This window comes from Pongo pygmaeus, chromosome 20 (genome assembly GCF_028885625.2).
Source record: "Pongo pygmaeus isolate AG05252 chromosome 20, NHGRI_mPonPyg2-v2.0_pri, whole genome shotgun sequence".
Classification (NCBI taxonomy): domain Eukaryota; kingdom Metazoa; phylum Chordata; class Mammalia; order Primates; family Hominidae; genus Pongo; species Pongo pygmaeus.
This window is the reverse complement of record NC_072393.2, coordinates 7,867,392-7,885,780: the sequence shown is the minus strand read 5'-3', so window position 1 is coordinate 7,885,780 and position 18,389 is coordinate 7,867,392. Positions and strand designations below refer to the sequence as shown.

The 18,389-nt window shown below is 57.6% G+C and overlaps 1 protein-coding gene and 2 pseudogenes across 1 annotated transcript; all 3 read left to right on the top strand.

Moving 5' to 3' along the window:
* The first annotated feature begins 869 nt into the window (after positions 1-869).
* Positions 870-989, top strand: LOC129021238 (5S ribosomal RNA; annotated as a pseudogene).
* A 5,906-nt stretch (positions 990-6,895) lies between these two features.
* LOC129020799 (acyl-protein thioesterase 2-like) lies at positions 6,896-8,096 on the top strand (annotated as a pseudogene).
* A 4,010-nt stretch (positions 8,097-12,106) lies between these two features.
* On the top strand, positions 12,107-17,923 carry PRR36 (proline rich 36). Its single transcript, XM_054464379.2, has 6 exons — positions 12,107-12,483; positions 13,064-13,344; positions 13,464-13,566; positions 13,802-13,914; positions 14,007-16,910; positions 17,081-17,923. Exons 2-6 carry the CDS (start codon positions 13,071-13,073, stop codon positions 17,590-17,592), a joined length of 3,906 nt encoding a protein of 1,301 aa, XP_054320354.2. The 5' UTR covers positions 12,107-12,483; positions 13,064-13,070; the 3' UTR covers positions 17,593-17,923.
* The last annotated feature ends 466 nt before the right edge of the window (positions 17,924-18,389 follow it).

Here is an 18,389-nt window from a genome sequence, read left to right as displayed (position 1 = left end):
AAAATTAGCCAGGTGTGGTGGTGTGTGCCTGTAGTCCCAGCTACTCTGGAGGCCGAGGTGGAAGGATCACCCGAACCTGGGAAGTTGAGGGGCTGCAGCGAGCTAAGATCATGCCACTGCAGTCCAGCCTGGGCCACCAAGCAGGACCCTGTCTCCAAAAAAAAGAAAGTGCGGAAGGGCTTCCTCTAACCCCCCAAGCCCAGCCAAGGCACAGGTGACTGGAGTTTTCAGGTACTGGGAGTGGAGTTGGGGGAGGAGAGGACGGAGGAGGGGAGGGCTTCTCCCTTCAAGGTCTGGCCATGGGCAGGAACTGGGCTGAACCAACAGAAGTTGAGTAGAGTGGGGATGCCCGCCTGTCTGTCCCTGCCCGGCACTGTGGTCTGCCCTCCAGGTGGGGAGTGGGGGACAAGCAGCTCCGAAGTCCTGGGGGGCCCAGCTTCTCTGCCTCCCCACCTCCACCCTGGCCGCCCCACTTGGGGAGGCCTGAGCTGGATCTTAGATGAGCAAATCTGTGGAGTTGGACCTTGATCTGTTCTCCATCTGAAAAACCTTGGAGGCCGGGTGCGGTGGCTCACGCCTGTACTCCCAGCTCTTTGGGAGGCTGAGGCGGGCAGATCACGAGGTCAGGAGATCAAGACCACTGGCTAACACAGCGAAACGCCGTCTCTACAAAAATAGAAAAAAATTAGGCGGGCGTGGTGGCGGGCGCCCGTAGTGCCAGCTACTCGGGAGGCTGAGGCAGGAGAATGGCGTGAACCCAGGAGGCAGAGCTTGCAGTGAGCCGAGATGGCACTACTGCACTCCGGCCTGGGCGAGAGAGTGAGATTCTGTCTCAAAAAAAACCCCAAAAAACAAAAAACCTTGGATATATCTATGGCTATACCACCCTGAAAGCATCCAATCCTTGTCTCATCTCGGAAGCTAAGCAGGGTCGGACCTGGTTAGTACTTGGATGGGAGACCACCTTGGAATACCGGGTGCTGTAGGCTTGGGCTGGGCACGGTGGCTTACACCTGTAATCCTAGCACTTTGGGAGGCTGAGGCGGATGGATCACCTGAGGTCAGGAGTTTGAGACCAGCCTGGCCAACATGGTGAAACCCCATCACTACTAAAAATACAAAAATTAGCTGGATGTGGTGGCTTGCACTACTTAGGAGGCTGAGACAAGAGAATCGCTTGAGCCTGGGAGGCGGAGGTTACAGTGAACTGAAATTGCACCACCACACTCCAGCCTGGGCGACAGAACAGGACCCCATCTCAAAACAAAACAAAACAAAACCATCCATGGAAATGTTCCTACCTGGACTTAGGGTGGGAGAGGGAGAGTTCTCCCTGACAGGGTAAAAGAAGCCTTGACTTGGCTGGGGGCGGTGGCTCACGCCTGGAATCCCAGCACTTTGGGAGGCCAACTCAGGTGAATAACCTGAGGTCAGGAGTTCGAGACCAGCCTGGCCAACATGGTGAAACCCCATCTCTACTAAAAATACAAAACATTAGCTGGGTATGGTGGCACAAGCCCGTAATCCCAGCTACTTGGAAGGCTGAGGCAGGAGAATCGCTTGAACCCGGGAGGCGAACGTTGCAGTGAGCCGAGATCGTGCCACTGCACTCCAGCCTGGGCAACAACAGCAAAACTCCGTCTCAAAAGAAAAAAAAAAGAAAAAAGCTCTGACATTGACCAGGTCTGGGCCTGAGACTGGTAACCTCTAGCGTTGGAAACTTGTAAGTCAGGGACCCTCTGGGCACCGCGACAGGGAGTCCAAAGACAAAACTTCCTTTTGGATTTAGCAGAGCTTTAAGAGCACCTGTTGTCTGTCGGCACCTGCAGCTTCCTTGCAGGACAAGACCAGCAAGGCTCCCTACTCTCTGAGAGCTTCTGTCCTAGTGGGTGGGAGAGATACACTAAGTAAACTAATAAAGGAGACCAGGTGGGGTGGCTCACGCCTTTAATCCCAGCAATTTAGGAGGCTGACCAAGGTGGGTGGATCGCTTGAGCCCAGGAGTCTGAGATCAGCCTGAGCAACATAGTGAGATCCCATCTCTACAAAAAATAAATAAAAACGATAGAAGAATTAGTCAGGCGTAGTGGCACACACCTGTAGTCCCAGCTACTCGGGAGGCTGAGGGAGGAGAATCGATTGAACCTGGGAGGCGGAGGTTGTGGTGAGCTGAGATTGCACCACTGCACTCCAGCCTGGGCGACAGAGCAAGACTCCGTCTCAAAAATAAGTAAATAAGTAAATAAAAATGAGCTGGGTGTGATGGTGTGCACCTGTGGTCCCAGCTACTTGAGAAACTGAGACAGGAGGATCGCTTGAGCCTGGGACTTGGAGGCTACAGTGAGCCATGATTGCACCACTGCACTCCAGCCTGAGTGGCAGCTCAGAACCTGGCTTTTAAAAACAAAACAAAAAAAAGACGAAAGAACAAGGTAATGCCGGTTTGTGACAAGTGTTGTATAGATACCAAAGCAAGGTGAAGCGGTAGCAAGGGACAAGGGGTTCCTTGAAGACCTCTTTGAGGAAGGGACCTTTAAGAAAGGTTGTCTCTCCTTTGGAGTGACCCTTCCTTCCTTCCTTCCTTCTTTCTTTCCTTCTTTCTTTCTTTCATGGAGTTTCGCTCTTGTTGCCCAGGCTGGAGTGCAATGGCGTGATCGCTGCTCACTGCAACCTCCACCTCCTGGGTTCAAGCAATTCGCAGCCTCAGCCTCCCAAGTAGCTGGATTACAGGCATGCGCCACCACTCGGCTGATTTTGTATTTTTGGTAGAGACGGAGTTTCTCCACGTTGGTCAGGCTGGTCTCGAACTCCCGACCTCAGGTGATCTGCCCGTCTCAGCCTCCCAAAGTGCTGGGATTACAGGCGTGAGCCATCGCACCCGGACTTCTTTTTCTTTCTTTATTTTTTTGAGATGGAGTCCTTGCCCAGGCTGCAGTGCAATGGCACGATCTGGGCTCACTGCAACCTCCGCCTCCTGGGTTCAAGCAATTTTCCTGACTCAGCCTCCAGAGTGGCTGGGATTACAGGCGCCCACCAGTGTGCCTAGCTAATTTTTGTATTTTTAGCAGAGACGGGGTTTTGCCATGCTGGCCAGGCTGGTATTGAACTGCTGCCTCAGCCTCCCAAAGTGTTGTGATTACAGGTGTGAGTCACTGCACTAGGCCTTCGCCTTCGCCTTCTCCTCCTCCTCCCCCCTCCCCTCCCCTCCCCCTCCCCCTCCCCATCTTCCTTCTCCCCCTCCCCATCTTCCTCCTCCCTCTCCCCTTCCTCCTCCCCCTCCTCCTCCTCGCCTTCCTCCCCCTCCCCCTCCTCCTCCCCCTCCCCTTCCCCTCCCCTCCTCCTCCCCCTCCTCTCTCCCTCCTTCCTTCCTTCCTTTTCTTTCTTTCCTTTCTCTTTGCCCCTCCTCCTCCCTCTTTCCCCTCCTTCTCCTCCTCCACTTCCTGTTCTCCTCCTCCTTCTCCTTTCCCCCTTCTTCATTCGTCTTTTTTTTCTCCCTCTGTTGCCCAGGCTGGCATGCAGTGGCATGATCCTAGCTCACTGCAGCTTTGAACTCCTGGGCTCAGGTGATCCTCCTGCCTCACCCTCCCTCCCAAGTAGCTAGGTCCACAGGCATGCACCACCACATCTGCTGAATTATTTATTTATTTATTTTATTTTTTTGTAGAGACAGATTCTTACTATGTTGCCCAGGCTAGTCTGAAACTCCTGAGCCCAAGCACATCCTACCGTCTTGACCTCCCAAAGTGCTGGGATTACAGGCATCTCGAGGCACCATGCCTAGCCTACTTCCTGTCTTCTGAGAGGTTTCTTGGGATCTGTGCCCTGGGGATGTTTGCAACCACATGCTGAAATAAGCTTTTTTTTTTTTTTTTTTTTGAGAGATGGAGTCTCCCTCTGTCTCCCAGGCTGGAGTGCAGTGGTGCGATCTCAGCTCACTGCAACCTCCACTGGGTTCAAGTGAGTCTCCCAGCCTCCTGAGTAGCTAGGATTACAGGCATGTGCCACCACACCTGGCAAATTTTTGTATTTTTAGTAGAGATGGGGTTTTGCCATGTTGGCCGGGCTGGTCTCAAACTCCTGACCTCAGGTGATCCGCCTGCCTCGGCCTCCCAAAGTGCTGGGATTGCAGGTATGAGCCACCGCGCCCAGCCTAGCATCTTTTTTATTTTATTTTTTGAGACAGTCTCGCTCTGTTGCCTAGGCTGGAGTGCAGTGGTGTTAGCTCACTGCAACCTCCGCCTCCTGGGTTCAAGCCGTTCTCCTGCCTCAGCCTCCTGCGTAGCTGGGATTACAGGGTCGAGGAAATTGAAGTATTTCTCCACCAGGTCCTGTCTGTCCCTGTCTAAGGGTTGCTCCAGAGAAGGGAGGTGGAGAGGTGTTAACTCTCTGGCACTTCTGACTTTCCTGCCCACAGGGAATGTGAGTGCTCAGGGATAGGGACAGGGTGGTATGGTACCTGCTGTAGATATAGATTTACCTGCCGCAGGTATAGATGCACCTGCCGCAGGTATAGATGCACCTGCCGCAGGTATAGTTGCACCTGCCGCAGGTATAGTTACACCTGCCACAGGTATAGATGCTGAGTGGGATGGCTGAGTCATAGCACACCAATACTCAGTCCTTTCCAATTATTTATCAGAAAGGCTGCTCACTTTACATTCCCATTGCTGCCATGTGAGTCTTTCCACATGACAATATCTAGCTTAAAAAAAATACGGGCCAGGCACAGTGGCTCATGCATGTAATCCCAGCACTTTGGGAGGCTGAGGCGGGAGGATCGCTTGAGCCCAGGAGTTTGAGACCAGCCTGGGCAACAGTGAGACCTGAGACCCCATCTTTACAAAAAAAAAAAAAAAAAAAAAATAGCCAGGCACAGTGGCGCATGCCTGTGGTTCCAGCTATTTGGGAGACTGAGGTGGGAGAAATGCTTAAGCCCAGGAAGCTGAGGCTACAGTAATCTACTATCGCACCACTGTACTCCAGCATCAGCAAGAGTGAGGCATCGTCTCTAAGAAAGAAGATATATTTTTTCAGTTGGCTTTTAAGATTTCTCCTGAAATTAAAAGGAAAAAAGAAAAAAAATTAAATTTTGGTCCAATATAATATAAAATTGACCAGTTTAAATTTTTTTTTAAATTTTGGAGATGAGGTCTCGCTCTGTCACTCAGACTGGAGTGCAGTGGTTTCATCATAGCTCACTGTAGCCTCGAACCCTTGGGCTCAGGTGATCCTCCCCACTTCAGCCTCCCAAGTAGCTGGGACTACAGGTGTGTGCCACTGCACGCAGCTATTTTTTAGATTTTTTTTTTGTAGAGACGGGGTCTTGATATATTGCCCAGGCTGGTCCTGAACTTCTGGTCTCAGGCGATCCTCTGGCGTTAGCCTCCCAAAGTGCTGGGATTACAGGCGTGAGCCACTGTGCCCAGCCATTGTAACCATTTTTAAGTGTGCAGCTCAGTGGCATTAAGCATATTCACATGGTTGTACAACCATCACCAACATCCATCCCCCGAACTTTCTCATCTTCTCAAATTGAAACTCTGTCCCCATGAAACACTAACTCCCTACCTCCCTCCCATAGCCCCTGGCACCCACCATTCTACTTTCTGTCTCCCATGAATCTGACTCCTCTAGGGACCTCCTACAAGTGGAATCACACAGGATCTGTCCTTTTGTGTCTGGCTTATTCCCCTAAGCATGATGTCCTCAAGGTTCATCAACGTCACAGCATGCATCAGAATTTTCTGCCTTTTCAGGGCTGCATAACATTCCATTGCATGGATGAACCACATTTTATCTATTTACCCCTCTGCTGGTGGACACTTGGGGGTTGCTTCCACCTTTTGGTTCTTGTGAATACTACTGCTATGAACACGAGTGTACAAATATTTCTTTCTTTTCTTTATTTTTTTTTTGAGATGGAATCTCACTCTGTCGCCCTGGCTGGAGTGCAGTGGTGTGATCTTGGCTCATTGCAACCTCCGCCTCCCGGGTTCAAGTGATTCTCCTGCCTCAGCCTCCCAAGTAGCTGGGATTACAGGCATGCACCACCACGCCTGGCTAATTTTTCTATTTTTAGTAGAGATGGGATTTTGTCATGTTGTCCAGGCTGGTCTTGAACTCCTGAGCTCAAGTGATCTGCCTGCCTCAGCCTCCCTAAGTGCTGGGATTACAAGCATGAGCTACTGCACTGGGTTTAGCTGTACCAGTTTACATTCCCATAAACAGGACACCTGTGTTCCAATTTCTCCACATCGCCCCTCAGTATTTGTTATTTACTATCCAGCTTCTAAGATTTTGGAACGTGAGTTAGCTATTACTTTGTAACAAATTACCCAAAAATTTACTAGCTTTAGAAAGGTATGTATTGGCTGGGCTGCAGTGGCTCACGCCTGTAATCCCAGCACTTTGGGAGGTCAAGGTGGGTGGATCACTTGAGGCCAGGAGTTCGAATCCAGCCTGGCCAACATGGCGAAACCCCGTCTCTACTAAAAATACAAAATTAGGGGCTGGGTGCGGTGGCTCACGCCTGTAATACCAGCACTTTGGGAGGCTGAGGTGGGTGGATTACGTGAGGTCAGGAATTCAAGACCAGCCTGGCCAACATGGTGAAAACTTTCCTCTACTAAAAATACAAAAAATTAGCTGGGCATGGTGGCACGCACCTGTAATCCCAGCTACTCAGGAGGCTGAGGCAGGAGAATCACGTGAACCCAGGAGGTGGAGGTTGCAGTGAGCCGAGATGAAACCACTGCAGTCCAGCCTGGGCAACAGAGCAGGACTCCATCCAAACAAACAAACAAACAAAACCAACAAAAAAACAAAACAAAACAAAACAAAAAAGCCCCTCACTGTTTAAAAAAATATATATATATGGAGCAGGGGTGGCCGAGGGGGAAGAGTGTGTGTCTGCGGGAGAAAGAGGAGAATCGCCCAAGCGGCCTCGGAAGCCCCAGGGAGTGGAGGCTCCCACCGTGGAGCCATGTGGTGTATGTGTGGTAACACCATGTCTGTGCCCCTCTCAGCGATGCTGCCACCCTGTCTGGAGCTGAGCGGGAGACGGCCGCGGTTAGTTTTTTACATGGACTTGGAGACACAGGGCACAGCTGGGCTGACGCCCTCTCCACCATCTGGCTCCCTCACGTCAAGTACATCTGTCCCCATGTGCCTAGGATCCCTGTGACTCTCAACATGAAGATGGTGACACTCTCCTGGTTTGACCTGATGGGGCTGAGTTCAGATGCCCCAGAGGACGAGGCTGTCATCAAGAAGGCAGCAGAGAACATCAAGGCCTTGATTGAGCATGAAATGAAGAACGGGATCCCTGCCAATTGAATCGTACTGGGAGGCTTTTCACAGGGCGGGGCCCTGTCCCTCTACATGGCCCTCACCTGCTCCCACCCTCTGGCTGGTATCGTAGCACTGAGCTGCTGGCAGCCTCTGCACCGGGCCTTCCCCCAGGCAGCTAAAGGCAGTGGCAAGGACCTGGCCATCCTCCAGTGCCATGATGCCCGTACGGTTTGGGGCCCTGATGGCTGAGAAGCTCTGGTCTGTTGTCACACCTGCCAGGGTCCAGTTCAAGACATACCCAGGTGTCATGCAAGCTGCCGTCCTCAGGGGATGGCAGCTGTGAAGGAATTTCTTGAGAAGTTGCTGCCTCCTGTCTAACTAGTCGCTGGCCCCAGTGAGGTGCCCCAGCTCATGGGGGACTCAGCAAGCAAGCGTGGCACCATCTTGGATCTGAGCCAGTCGAGCCCCTGTCACCACCCTTCCTGACCTGTCCTTTTCCCACAGGCCTCTGGGGCAGGTGGCAAGGCCTGGCCGGGCCTTCCTTCGTGGCCTCAGCCACCTGGCTCTGTCTGCAGCAGGGGCAGGCTGCTTTCTTATCCCATTTCCCTGGAGGCGGGCCCCCCTGGCAGCAGTATTGGAGGGGCTACAGGAAGCTAGAGAAAGGGGCCCAGCCGCTGACCCACTCACTCAGGACCTCACTCACTAGCCCCGCTTTGGGCCCCCTCCTGTGACCTCAGGGTTTGGCCCATGGGGCCCTTCCAGGCCTCTGCTCTAACTGATTCTGCTCAGATAATCGTGTGTCTCCTGCCTCCACTCAGCTACTTCTCAGTCATGAAGGTGGCCATGGCCCTGAGGTCCCCTTGCTGCTGTGGGCTCCCTGTCCCTGGGCAGGAGTGCTGGTGAGGAGGTGGAGCCTTTTGAGGGGGTCTTCCCTCAGCTGTTTCCCCAAACTGGGGGGCTGGGCCCTGCCTCCCCGTTACCCTCCTTCCCTGTAGGCCTGGAGCCTGCAGGGCTGGACTGAGGTTCAGGTCTCCCCCCAGCTGTCTCACCCCCACTTTGTCCCCACTCTAGAGCGGGGAAGCAGTGGGGGAGGAGTTGTGTCTCATCTTGTCTCCATGTGGTTTTTGGGTGCTTTTCTTGTTGTGTCCTGGATTCTGATAAAATTAAAGAAATTGCTTCCTCAAAAAAAGGTGCAGTGGCTCACGCCTGTAATCCCAGCAATTTGGGAGGCCGAGGTTGGTGGATGACCTGAAGTCAGGAGTTTAAGACCATCCTGACCAACATGGAGAAACCCCATCTCTACTAAAAATACAAAATTAGCCGGGCATAGTGGCGCATGCCTGTAATCCCAGCTACTCGGGAGGCTGAGGCAGGAGAATCGCTTGAACCTGGGAGGCAGAGGTTGCGGTGAGCTGATTTCGTGCCATTGCACTCCAGCCTGGGCAACAAGAGCGAATCTCTGCCTCAAAAATAAATTAATTAATTAAAAATTAGGGCCAAGATCATGCCATTGCACTCCAGCCTAGGTGACAGAGTGAGGCTCTGTCTCAAAAAAAAAAAAAAAAAAAAAAAAATATATATATATATATATACACACATGCACACACATATACATATATATTTGTGATTTATTTATTTTTCTTTTAGAGATGGGGTCTCCTTATATTTCCCTAGCTGGCCTCAAACTCCTGGGCTCAAGGGGATCCTCCTGTCTTAGCCTCCCCAGTAGCTGGGACTACAGTCACCTGGCCCTCACCTGAGAGTCATGTGCCTAAGAGTGGCTACGCTGGGCAGTTCATTCAATGTCCCTCCCCCACCTGTTCCAAGCAACCACTGATGTGCTGTCTGTCACTACAGATTAGTCGCATTTTCTAGAATGTTCTATAAATGGAATCATACAGTGCGTGCTTTTTGTGGCTTCTTTTGTTCGGCGTGCTTTTGAGATTAGTCCCTGTTTTGAGAGTAGCAGTTGTCTGTTCCTTTCTGTTGCCAAGTTCCATTCCATTGTAGGGGACACTTTGATTCATGTTACTCATCCCTCTTGTTGATGGAGGTTTTGGGAGTGTTTTTATAAGAGGGCAGAGTCCAGATCCCAATTAATTACAGGGTGGGTTTTGTGTACCCTGGAGGAACCCTTGCATCATAGTCAGAAGGCAGGAGAGGCTGAGTGAAGTGGCTCCTGCCTGTAATCCCAGCAGTTTGGGAGGCTGAGGTGGGAGAATCACTTGAGCCCAGGAGTTCGAGACCAGCCTGGGTAACACCGAGACTCTGTTTCTACAAAAAATTTAAAAATTAGCCTGATATGGTGGGGTAGGCTTTAGTCCCAGCTACTTGTTTTTTTGTTGTTGTTTTTGTTTTTGTTTGTTTTTTTGAGACGGAGTCTTGCTCTGTCGCCCAGGCTGGAATGCAATGGCACGATCTCAGTTCACTGCAACCTCTGCCTCCCAGGTTCAAGCGATTCTCCTACCTCAGCCTCCAGAGTAGTTGGGATTACAGGTGCATGGCCACCATGCCCAGCTAATTTGTGTATTTTTAGTAGAGATGGGGTTTCGCCATGTTGGCCAGGCTGGTCTCGAACTCCTGACCTCAGGTGATCTGGGTTTTGTTTTTTATTTTTATTTTTTATTTTTTATTATTTTGAGACGGAGTCTCTCTGTCACCCAGGCTGGAGTGCACTGACATGATCTCGGCTCACTGCAACTTCCGCCTCCTGGGTTCAAGCGATTCTCGTGCCTCAGTCTCCTGAGTAGCTGGGACTATAGGCACCACACCCAGATAATTTTTTGTATTTTTAGTAGAGACAGAGTTTCACCCTGTTGGCTAGGCTGGTCTGGAACTCTTGTCTTCAAATGATCCACCCATCTCGGCTGATAGTCCCAGCTACTTGGGAGGCTGAGGTGGGAGGATCACTGGAGCCTGGGAGGTCGAGGCTACAGTGAGCTGTGAAGCCGTGATGATCATGCCACTGCACTCCAGCCTAGGTGACAGAGTGAGATCCTGTCTCAAAAATAAATAGGAGGGCAGGGATCTGTGTAGGTGGATGTGATTTGGAAGGAGGTACTGGGTGTGGGTGGGTAGACAGGGAACCAGGCTGGTGTCATGTCACAAGGGGTTCACACAGGTGATCATTGGTAGACTGAGGGAGAAGATAAGGCCTAGAATGATCCAATTTGGAGGCCAAAGCATGGCATTCAGCTCTGCCATTTTTCTCTGCCTTCCATTTCTGCAACCTCAAATGGGTGCAACGTCCCCCACCCCCCAAACCCCAGTTCACCCGATGCCAAGTTGCATTATCTGTTTCCTGTGCGTGGAGACCGCCTGATTTCCAGGATGGGGCAGAGGGCGCTGGTTTCCTGGAATGGGGTAAAAAGTGGCTGTGAGTCTGGAGGGATGCGACATCCAGGCAGAAAGCTCATGGCAGCCGTATGAGGAGGGGACTTGGCCGACAGAGGTGACAAGGCCAGACCCTTTTTTTGTGTGTGTGTGATACAGTCTCGCTCTGTCGCCCAGGCTGGAGTGCAGTGGTGCAATCTCGGCTCACTGGAAGCTCCGCCTCCCGGGTTCATGCCATTCTCCTGCCTCAGCCTCCCGAGTAGCTGGGACTACAGGCGCCTGCCACCACGCCTGGTTAATTTTTTGTATTTTTAGTAGAGAGGGGTTTCACCGTGTTAGCCACGATGGTCTCGATCTCCTGACCTTGTGATCCGCCCGCCTCGGCTTCCCAAAGTGCTGGGATTACAGGCCTGAGCCACCATGCCCGGCCCAGACTCTTCTTATAAGGAGAGGGAGCTGAGGAACGGCCGTTTCCACACTCAGGCTCCTACACGCTTCATGCCACAGTCCTGGAGCACAGCTCTCCACCGAGGCCCCTGCCCCGGCTGAAGTCACCAACAGGACACCTCCCACTCGCTCCGGCTGGGCTGGGACCCTTGTAAAGGATCTTCTGCATCCTTCATGAACTTGTGTTTTTGTTTTTTTGTTTGTTTGTTTTTGTTTTTGAGACAGAGTCTCGCTTTGTCGCCCAGGCTGGAGTGCGGTGGTGCAATCTCGGCTCACTGTAACCTCCGCCTTCCGGGTTCAAGCGATTCTCCTGTCTCAGCCTCCCGAGTAGCTGAGATTACAGGTGCTCGCCAGCACGCCCGGCTAATTTTTGTATTTTTTGGTACAGACAGGGTTTCACCATGTTGGCCAGGCTGGTCTCGAACTCCTGAGCTCAAGTGATCCGCCCGCCTCAGCCTCCCAAAGTGCTGGGATAACAGGTGTGAGCCACGGCGCCTGGCCTTATGCACTTGTTTTGACACCTCCTAGGTCGACATAACCTTGTCCTCCGGAAGCCCAGCTCTGCCAGGAAGCCTGGGCTGACTTGACATCCCGTTAGCTGGGAGGGTGTGGAGGGTGGGCGTGCTCTACCCTGCAGACGGCTGGGTCATCTTTCACAGAATATACTGTGTCTCCTGCCGCTCTCCCTCCTATTCCTCCTTTCTTTCTTTCTCTTCCCCAAAATCTGGGGTCTACCTTGCATCCTGAAATTCCCAGGGCAGCATTCTCTTAGCAGTCCCTCGACCCCCCAACCAGATAAAGGGTTTCCTGGCGTCTGGGGAACACCTTCGGGTGTGGGGCGGGGGGCGGCTGCCCCTCAGAGACCCTGGGCGGCCTAGCTTTCGCAGAAGCGAAGGACTGGATAGTGCCAGGGCCACCGAGCGGCCGGATTGGTGTGTGGGCCAGAGGCGCGGTGGTCCCGCCTCCTGGTTGCCAGGGCCCAGCCTATCCGCGTCCAGGCGGTCCTTGGTGCCAGGTGGTTGTGGTGGGGGTCGGGGCAGGTGTATGTGTTGGGGAGGACAGTGGAGGACCCCAGGGATTTGCTCCCCCAGTCCCAACCGTTGACTATCTGGGTTCCTCAGGCGCAGCTGGGGAAACAGGCTTCCCCCGGACCGCGGAGAAGCCACCCCTCTCTCCAAAGCGCGCTTCTCCCCCATCCCCCTCGGCGCGCTTCCGCCGACCGCGCTCCCGGGTCCGGATCGAGCGCGCGCCCCCGGCTCTCCCGCCCGCGGCCGAGGGGCGGGACCGGCTCGGCTCCCCCGGCGCTGCAGCCCGCAGCCCCCTCCCCTCGCCTCCTCGCCGCTGGCGGCCACCGCGTCGCTCCGGCCCGGGCCCCACCCCAGGCGACTCTGCGAGGAGAGGCCGGAGGCGGAGGTGAGCGCGAAGCGAGCAGGTGGAGAGGCTGGGCGAGGGCCAGGCCCGGCTGGGGGAGGGGTCGGGCCCGGGACGCGGCTCTTTGTCTCCCGGAGCCCGTTCGCGGGCAGCGGGGCCGCTCTGCCTCCCGGCAGGTGCAGGCATCCCTCGGGGAGGCCGGGGGAGGCCGCTGGGGGCTGGCGGGGAGACCCGGGCGTGCGCTCCGGTCCCCCACATCCTGAGCCCGTGGCAGTCCCCTGCTCTCGAGGCTGGCGGTCTGAGTCCCTGGAGGGGCAAGGGGTAGGGGCGTGGAGATCGGTCCTGAATTGGAGCCGAGGCGGGGGAGGCGGTGGGCTGGGGCGGGCAGGGCCTCTTCGTTTTAGAGAAAAGCGGTGGGGGGTGGGACTTGGGGACAGCGAGGAGCAGTGGGGCTGGCGAGTGGGTGTAGGTGCGTGGGAGCCGAGCGGATGGAAGCCGAGGCCGAGGTTTGAGTGTCCATGGGTGGCGATGCTGCGAAAGGGCAGGGAGGTAGCAGGGTCCAGGTCTCTGGAGGCGGCGTAGCTGTCCAGAACCTGGGATGCGGACCGGTTTGTCTCTTCAGGTGCAAGATGGACAACAAGTTGAGAGACAAGGCGAAGGCAGGGGCCGCCGCGCGGACGCCGGCTGCTCGCCCTCCTGGACTTCTGACCCCTAGGACCCCAGGCTCTCCTCGACCCCCTCCCCCAGTAACTCCCGCAGCCCTCCGAGTTCTGGGAGCTGCGGGAGCAGTGGGGCGAAAGCCTCTGGCAGAGCGAGCGGGGGGCATCGGCGGGGCCACTATTCCCGAGTCTGCTCCCCGAGCGGGACCAACGCGGAGTGCTGGGACAAGTTCCCGAAACCCAGGTACCCCAGCCTCCTTCCTCAGCTCCGCCCCCATCTTCCCTCCCCCTTCCAATACCTGTCCAGTCCCACCTCCACCGCCACCTCTCCGGGGCACCTGTGACTCGGCCTTCTCCCCGCAGCCTCCAGGCCCCCAGCCTCTGGGAGAGGGGAGAGAGCTCCTCCTGCCAAGAACACCAGCCCAGGCCCTGTTTCTAGCCCAGGGCGTGGCAGCGGGACCACCAGGTAACCTGCTCCCTCTCCCCCAGTCTCCTAAGCCAGGGTTAGCGTCACAGAGTCTGGAACCTTTTATTTTACGCGAGTTGGGGCGCGGGAGCACTTGCAGGTCACTGGGCGCAAATTGGGTGAAAGCCATTATTGGTCCTCAGAGAGGGCACATGCCCATTTCACAGATGGGAAAATAGAGGCTTGGGAAGCCAAAGAAGGACCTAGGCCTGAGTGTGGCCCCTTCTGTCTCCAGGCCAGGCCCTCTTGGCCAGAAGGGACTCCGGATCCCAGCAGAGGAAACTGTGGCCAGAGGAAAAGCTACAGAGGCTCCCAAAAGGAGTGCCCTCAGCGCTGGGGCACGGAGAGGTACGTGACCTGGAGAAGAGTGGGGTTCCTGGGCAGCGAGGGGGGCCGCCTCAGAGGTATCGGTGACCCTTGGACTTCTACTTTTTCTCCAGACACTTCCGGGCCTACCCCAGGAACCCCCTCCCCGGCCATGGCCCGTCGGTCCCGGGCTGTGGGCACCGAGGTGGGGCTCCCCCGGCCAGCTCCGAGTGCTCGGCCACGGCCCCCGACAGAGGGCCCCCGGAAATCAGTGAGCAGCGCCTCGGAGCACAGTACCACCGAGCCAAGCCCGGCTGCCAGGAGGCGGCCCAGCGCCGGTGGGGGTCTCCAGAGGCCGGCTTCGCGCTCCCTGAGCTCCAGCGCCACCCCTCTCTCCTCCCCAGCCCGTTCTGGGCCCTCAGCCCGCGGAACACCCAGGGCTCCTGCGCATCCCTCGCAGCCCAAGCTGAAAGGACTGCAGGCTCTGCGCCCCCCTCAGGTCACACCCCCAAGGAAGGACGCAGCCCCAGCACTAGGCCCGCTTTCTTCCTCTCCTTTGGCCACACCCTCTCCATCGGGTACCAAGGCAAGACCCGTACTGCCTCCCGACAACGCAGCCACTCCCCTGCCAGGCACGCTCCCTCCCTCTCCACCGGTAACGCCCCCTCCGCCAGCCCCGCTCCAAAGTCAGGCCCCGCCCACCCTGCCGGCCACGCCCCACTCGTCGAGCCTTACCTGCCAGTTGACCACGCCCCTTCCTCTAGCCCCTCCTTCTCCCTCTGCTCCACCCTCTCTGCAGACCCTCCCCTCTCCACCAGCCACGCCCCCCTCTCAAGCTCCACCCACACAGCTGATCATATCCTTTCCAGAAGCAGGCGTCTCTTCCCTGGCCACAGCCGCTTTTGGGGCTTCAGTCTCTCCATCAGTTTCATCCCCTCTGCAGAGTATGCCCCCCACCCAAGCTAATCCAGCGTTGCCCTCTCTTCCGACTCTCCTCTCTCCCTTGGCCACACCTCCTCTGTCAGCCATGTCTCCTCTACAAGGCCCTGTTTCTCCGGCAACATCTCTGGGGAATCCGGCTTCTCCCCTGGCCACACTCCCTCAGCCAGGCCTTTCTGCTCTGACCACGCCCCCTCCGCAGGCCAGTCCTTCCCCGTCTCCGCCCACTCCCCAGGCCACGCCCCAAACTCTGGCCACTCTTCCTCTGCTGGCCTCTCCCTCTCCTTTGACCACAGTCTCTCTGCAGGATCCTCCTCTAGTTTCTCCCTCTCTTTTGGCCTCATCGCCTCTGCAGGCTCCGCCCCACCCACAGGCCCCACCTTCTATGACTACGCCCCCTATGCAGGCCCCGCCCTCTCTCCAGACCATTCCCCCAATACAGGTCCCACATTCTCTGACCTCACCGTCTCTGCAGGCACCTCCCTCTCCTCTGGCTTTGTCCTCTCTGCAGGCCACAACTTCTTTGGGCTCACCCACTCTGCAGGCCACACATTCTTTCCTGACAATGTCCCCTAGGCAAACCCAAGCTTCTTTGACCTCACCTTCTTGGCCGGCCTCTACCCCCCCTCATTCACCCCCTCTGCAGGCCCCTCTTTCCCTTCCTGCCTCACCCCCTCTGCAGACTTCTCTCTCTCCTGCTGTCTCACCCCTAAACTCACCCCTGACCATACCCCCTCTGCAGGCGCTATCTTGTCTGGCCTCCCACTCTCCTCAGGCACCTCCCTCTTCCCTGACCATGACCCCTCTGGAGACCCAATCTTCCCTAGCCCCGCCCTCTCTGCAGACACCTCCTGCTTCCCTGACCACACCCCCTCTGGAGAACCTACCTTCTCTAGCCCCGCCCCCTCTGCAGACAGCTTCTGCTCCCCTGACCACACCCCATCTGGAGACTCCACCTTGTCCAGCCCCACGTCCTCTGCAAGCACCACCTTCGCCATTGACCACGCCCCCTCCGGAGACGCCCTCTTCCATAGCCACGCCTCCTCCACAGGCCCCACCTGCTCTGGCCTCACCCCCTTTGCAGGGCCTGCCCTCTCCCCCTCTGTCTCCTTTGGCCACGCCCCCTCCACAGGCCCCACCTGCCCTGGCCTTGCCTCCTCTGCAGGCCCCTCCCTCTCCCCCTGCCTCACCCCCTCTGTCTCCTTTGGCCACACCCTCTCCACAGGCCCCAAATGCTCTGGCAGCGCACCTTCTGCAGGCCCCTTTCTCTCCCCCTCCCTCACCCACAGTGTCTCCTTCGGCCACGCCCCCTCTACAGGCCCCACCCTCTCTAGCCGCACCTCCTCTGCAGGTCCCACCCTCTCCCCCTGCCTCTCCACCAATGTCTCCTTCAGCCACGCCCCCTCCACAGGCCCCACCCCCTCTAGCTGCACCTCCTCTGCAGGTCCCACCCTCTCCCCCTGCCTCTCCCCCAGTGTCTCCTTCGGCCACGCCCCCTCCACAGGCCCCACCCCCTCCCGCAGCTCCTCCTCTGCAGGTCCTGCCCTCTCCCCCTGCCTCACTCCCAGTGTCTCCTTTGGCCAAGCCCCCTCCACAGGCCCCACCCGCTCTGGCCACACCTCCTCTGCAGGCCCCTCCTTGTCTGCCTGCCTCACTCCCTGGGCAGGCCCCTTTCTCACCCTCTGCCTCACCCACAATGTCTCCTTTGGCCACGCCTCCTCCACAGGCCCCACCTGTTCTGGCAGCGCCCCTTCTGCAGGTCCCTCCCTCTCCCCCTGCCTCACCCACCCTGCAGGCCCCACGCCGCCCCCCGACCCCAGGTCCGGATACCTCCGTCTCGGGCCCACGGCTGACCCTGGCGTTGGCCCCCGGCCCGCCGCCGCCGCCCTCGCGTAGCCCGTCCAGCACGCTGAGCGGCCCGGACCTGGCCGGCCACAGCAGCAGCGCCACAAGCACGCCAGAGGAGCTGCGTGGCTACGACAGCGGGCCCGAGGGCGGTGCCGCAGCCTCCCCGCCCCCCGACGCAGAGCTCGCCGCTTGCCACCCGGCTGCCTGGAGTCGAGGCCCCGCTCCGCCGCTGGCTTTCCGCGGAGCCCCAGGTAAGGGGCACCCCAGACCCGGCCTGGCTGTGGGCGGGGTCGGAGGCGAGGCTTCGCAGCTCAGGGGCGGGACAGCTGGTTCCGGGGCGGAGCTTATACAAGGAGGCGGGACCTTGAGGCAGGGGCGGGGCTTATCACCCCCACGGCCCACCTGGCGTCTCTCCCCGCAGGTGCGCCCCTGCCGTGGCCTCCCGCTGCTGGACCGGGCTCTGCTGACGGTCTGTGCACCATCTACGAGACTGAAGGGCCCGAGTCGGCGACCCCCGCCCCAGGCGCACTGGATCCGGGGCCCAGTCCCGGCGCAAGCTGTGGGAAGGCGGCGGCTGGGGCCGGGGCGGGGGCGTCCTCGCGGAGCCCGAAGCAGACGCGCCTGGGCGAGCTGCCACTGGGGGCGCTGCAGGCGAGCGTCGTGCAGCACCTGCTGAGCCGGACGCTGCTGCTGGCGGCAGCCGAGGGTGCCGCGGGCGGCAGCGGCGGGGGCCCAGGAGGTGCGGCGGATGGTGGCGTCGCGGGGGGCGCCCGGGCTGCACTCAGCGACGCCGAACTCGGCCGCTGGGCCGAACTACTGTCTCCCCTGGACGAGTCCCGTGCCAGCATCACCTCGGTCACCAGCTTCTCTCCGGACGACGTGGCCTCTCCGCAGGGTGACTGGACCGTGGTGGAGGTGGAGACCTTCCACTGAGCCAGACCACAGCCCCGCCTGCTACGCCCCACCCCTGCCTTAGGATGCGCCCCTCCGGGTACGCCGTTTGTTTTAGACCCCGCCTCCACTGCCCTGGAGCCCCGCTGGGTGGATTAGTCTTAGCTCCCTAGAGCCTGAGCCTTTCGGCCCAGGCTCCACCCTTGCCTTTGGCCTCGGAGGCTCGGGACCTACCCACAGCTTTGACCTAGGCCCGCCCCTCGAGCTCCGCCCCTTTGGCCTAGGACACGCCCCGTTTCCCCAAGCCCCGCCCCATGTCCAGTGTATTGCCCACCGCGCACAGCCTGAGTTTGCAATAAAATTGGGACACTGGGACTTGCACACCTTCGCTGTCACAGAGAGGACTGGGGCTGGGGGCCTCCAGCAGACTGAGCGGCGCGGGGGGCCAGGCCAGATAAGGCCTTGCTGGCGGCTGTGCGCGAACCGGTTGGAGCTCTGGATAAAGTGCGGTTTTCCTCTTCTGGGAGAGAAGGGGCAGGCCAGGTGGGGCTAGGGCGGGGCCCTGCCGAGTCCCGGCCATCTGGTGCCGCGCACCCATCCACGTGTGTGAACTTGGGCTTCTTGGTGTCCGACTTCTGGTGGAAACACTCGGCTCAGGAGGGGCCTGGCTGGGCCTGTGCGCTCGAGTGAATGAGTCAGTGCGTGGCCGAGGTGAAGGAGCGACTGGAACACCTATTCTATTCTATTCTATATTCTTGTTTGTTTGTTTGTTTGTTTTGACGGAGTCTCGCTCTGTCGCCAGGCTGGAGTGCAATGGCGCGATCTCGGCTCACTGCAAC

Coding starts and splice junctions, on each gene's coding strand:
- PRR36 (XM_054464379.2), top strand. CDS start 13,071: ATGGACAACAAGTTGAGAGACAAGGCGAAGGCAGGGGCCGCCGCGCGG. Junction 13,345..13,463: donor GACAAGTTCCCGAAACCCAG/GTACCCCAGCCT, acceptor TTCTCCCCGCAG/CCTCCAGGCCCCCAGCCTCT. Junction 16,911..17,080: donor GGCTTTCCGCGGAGCCCCAG/GTAAGGGGCACC, acceptor CTCTCCCCGCAG/GTGCGCCCCTGCCGTGGCCT.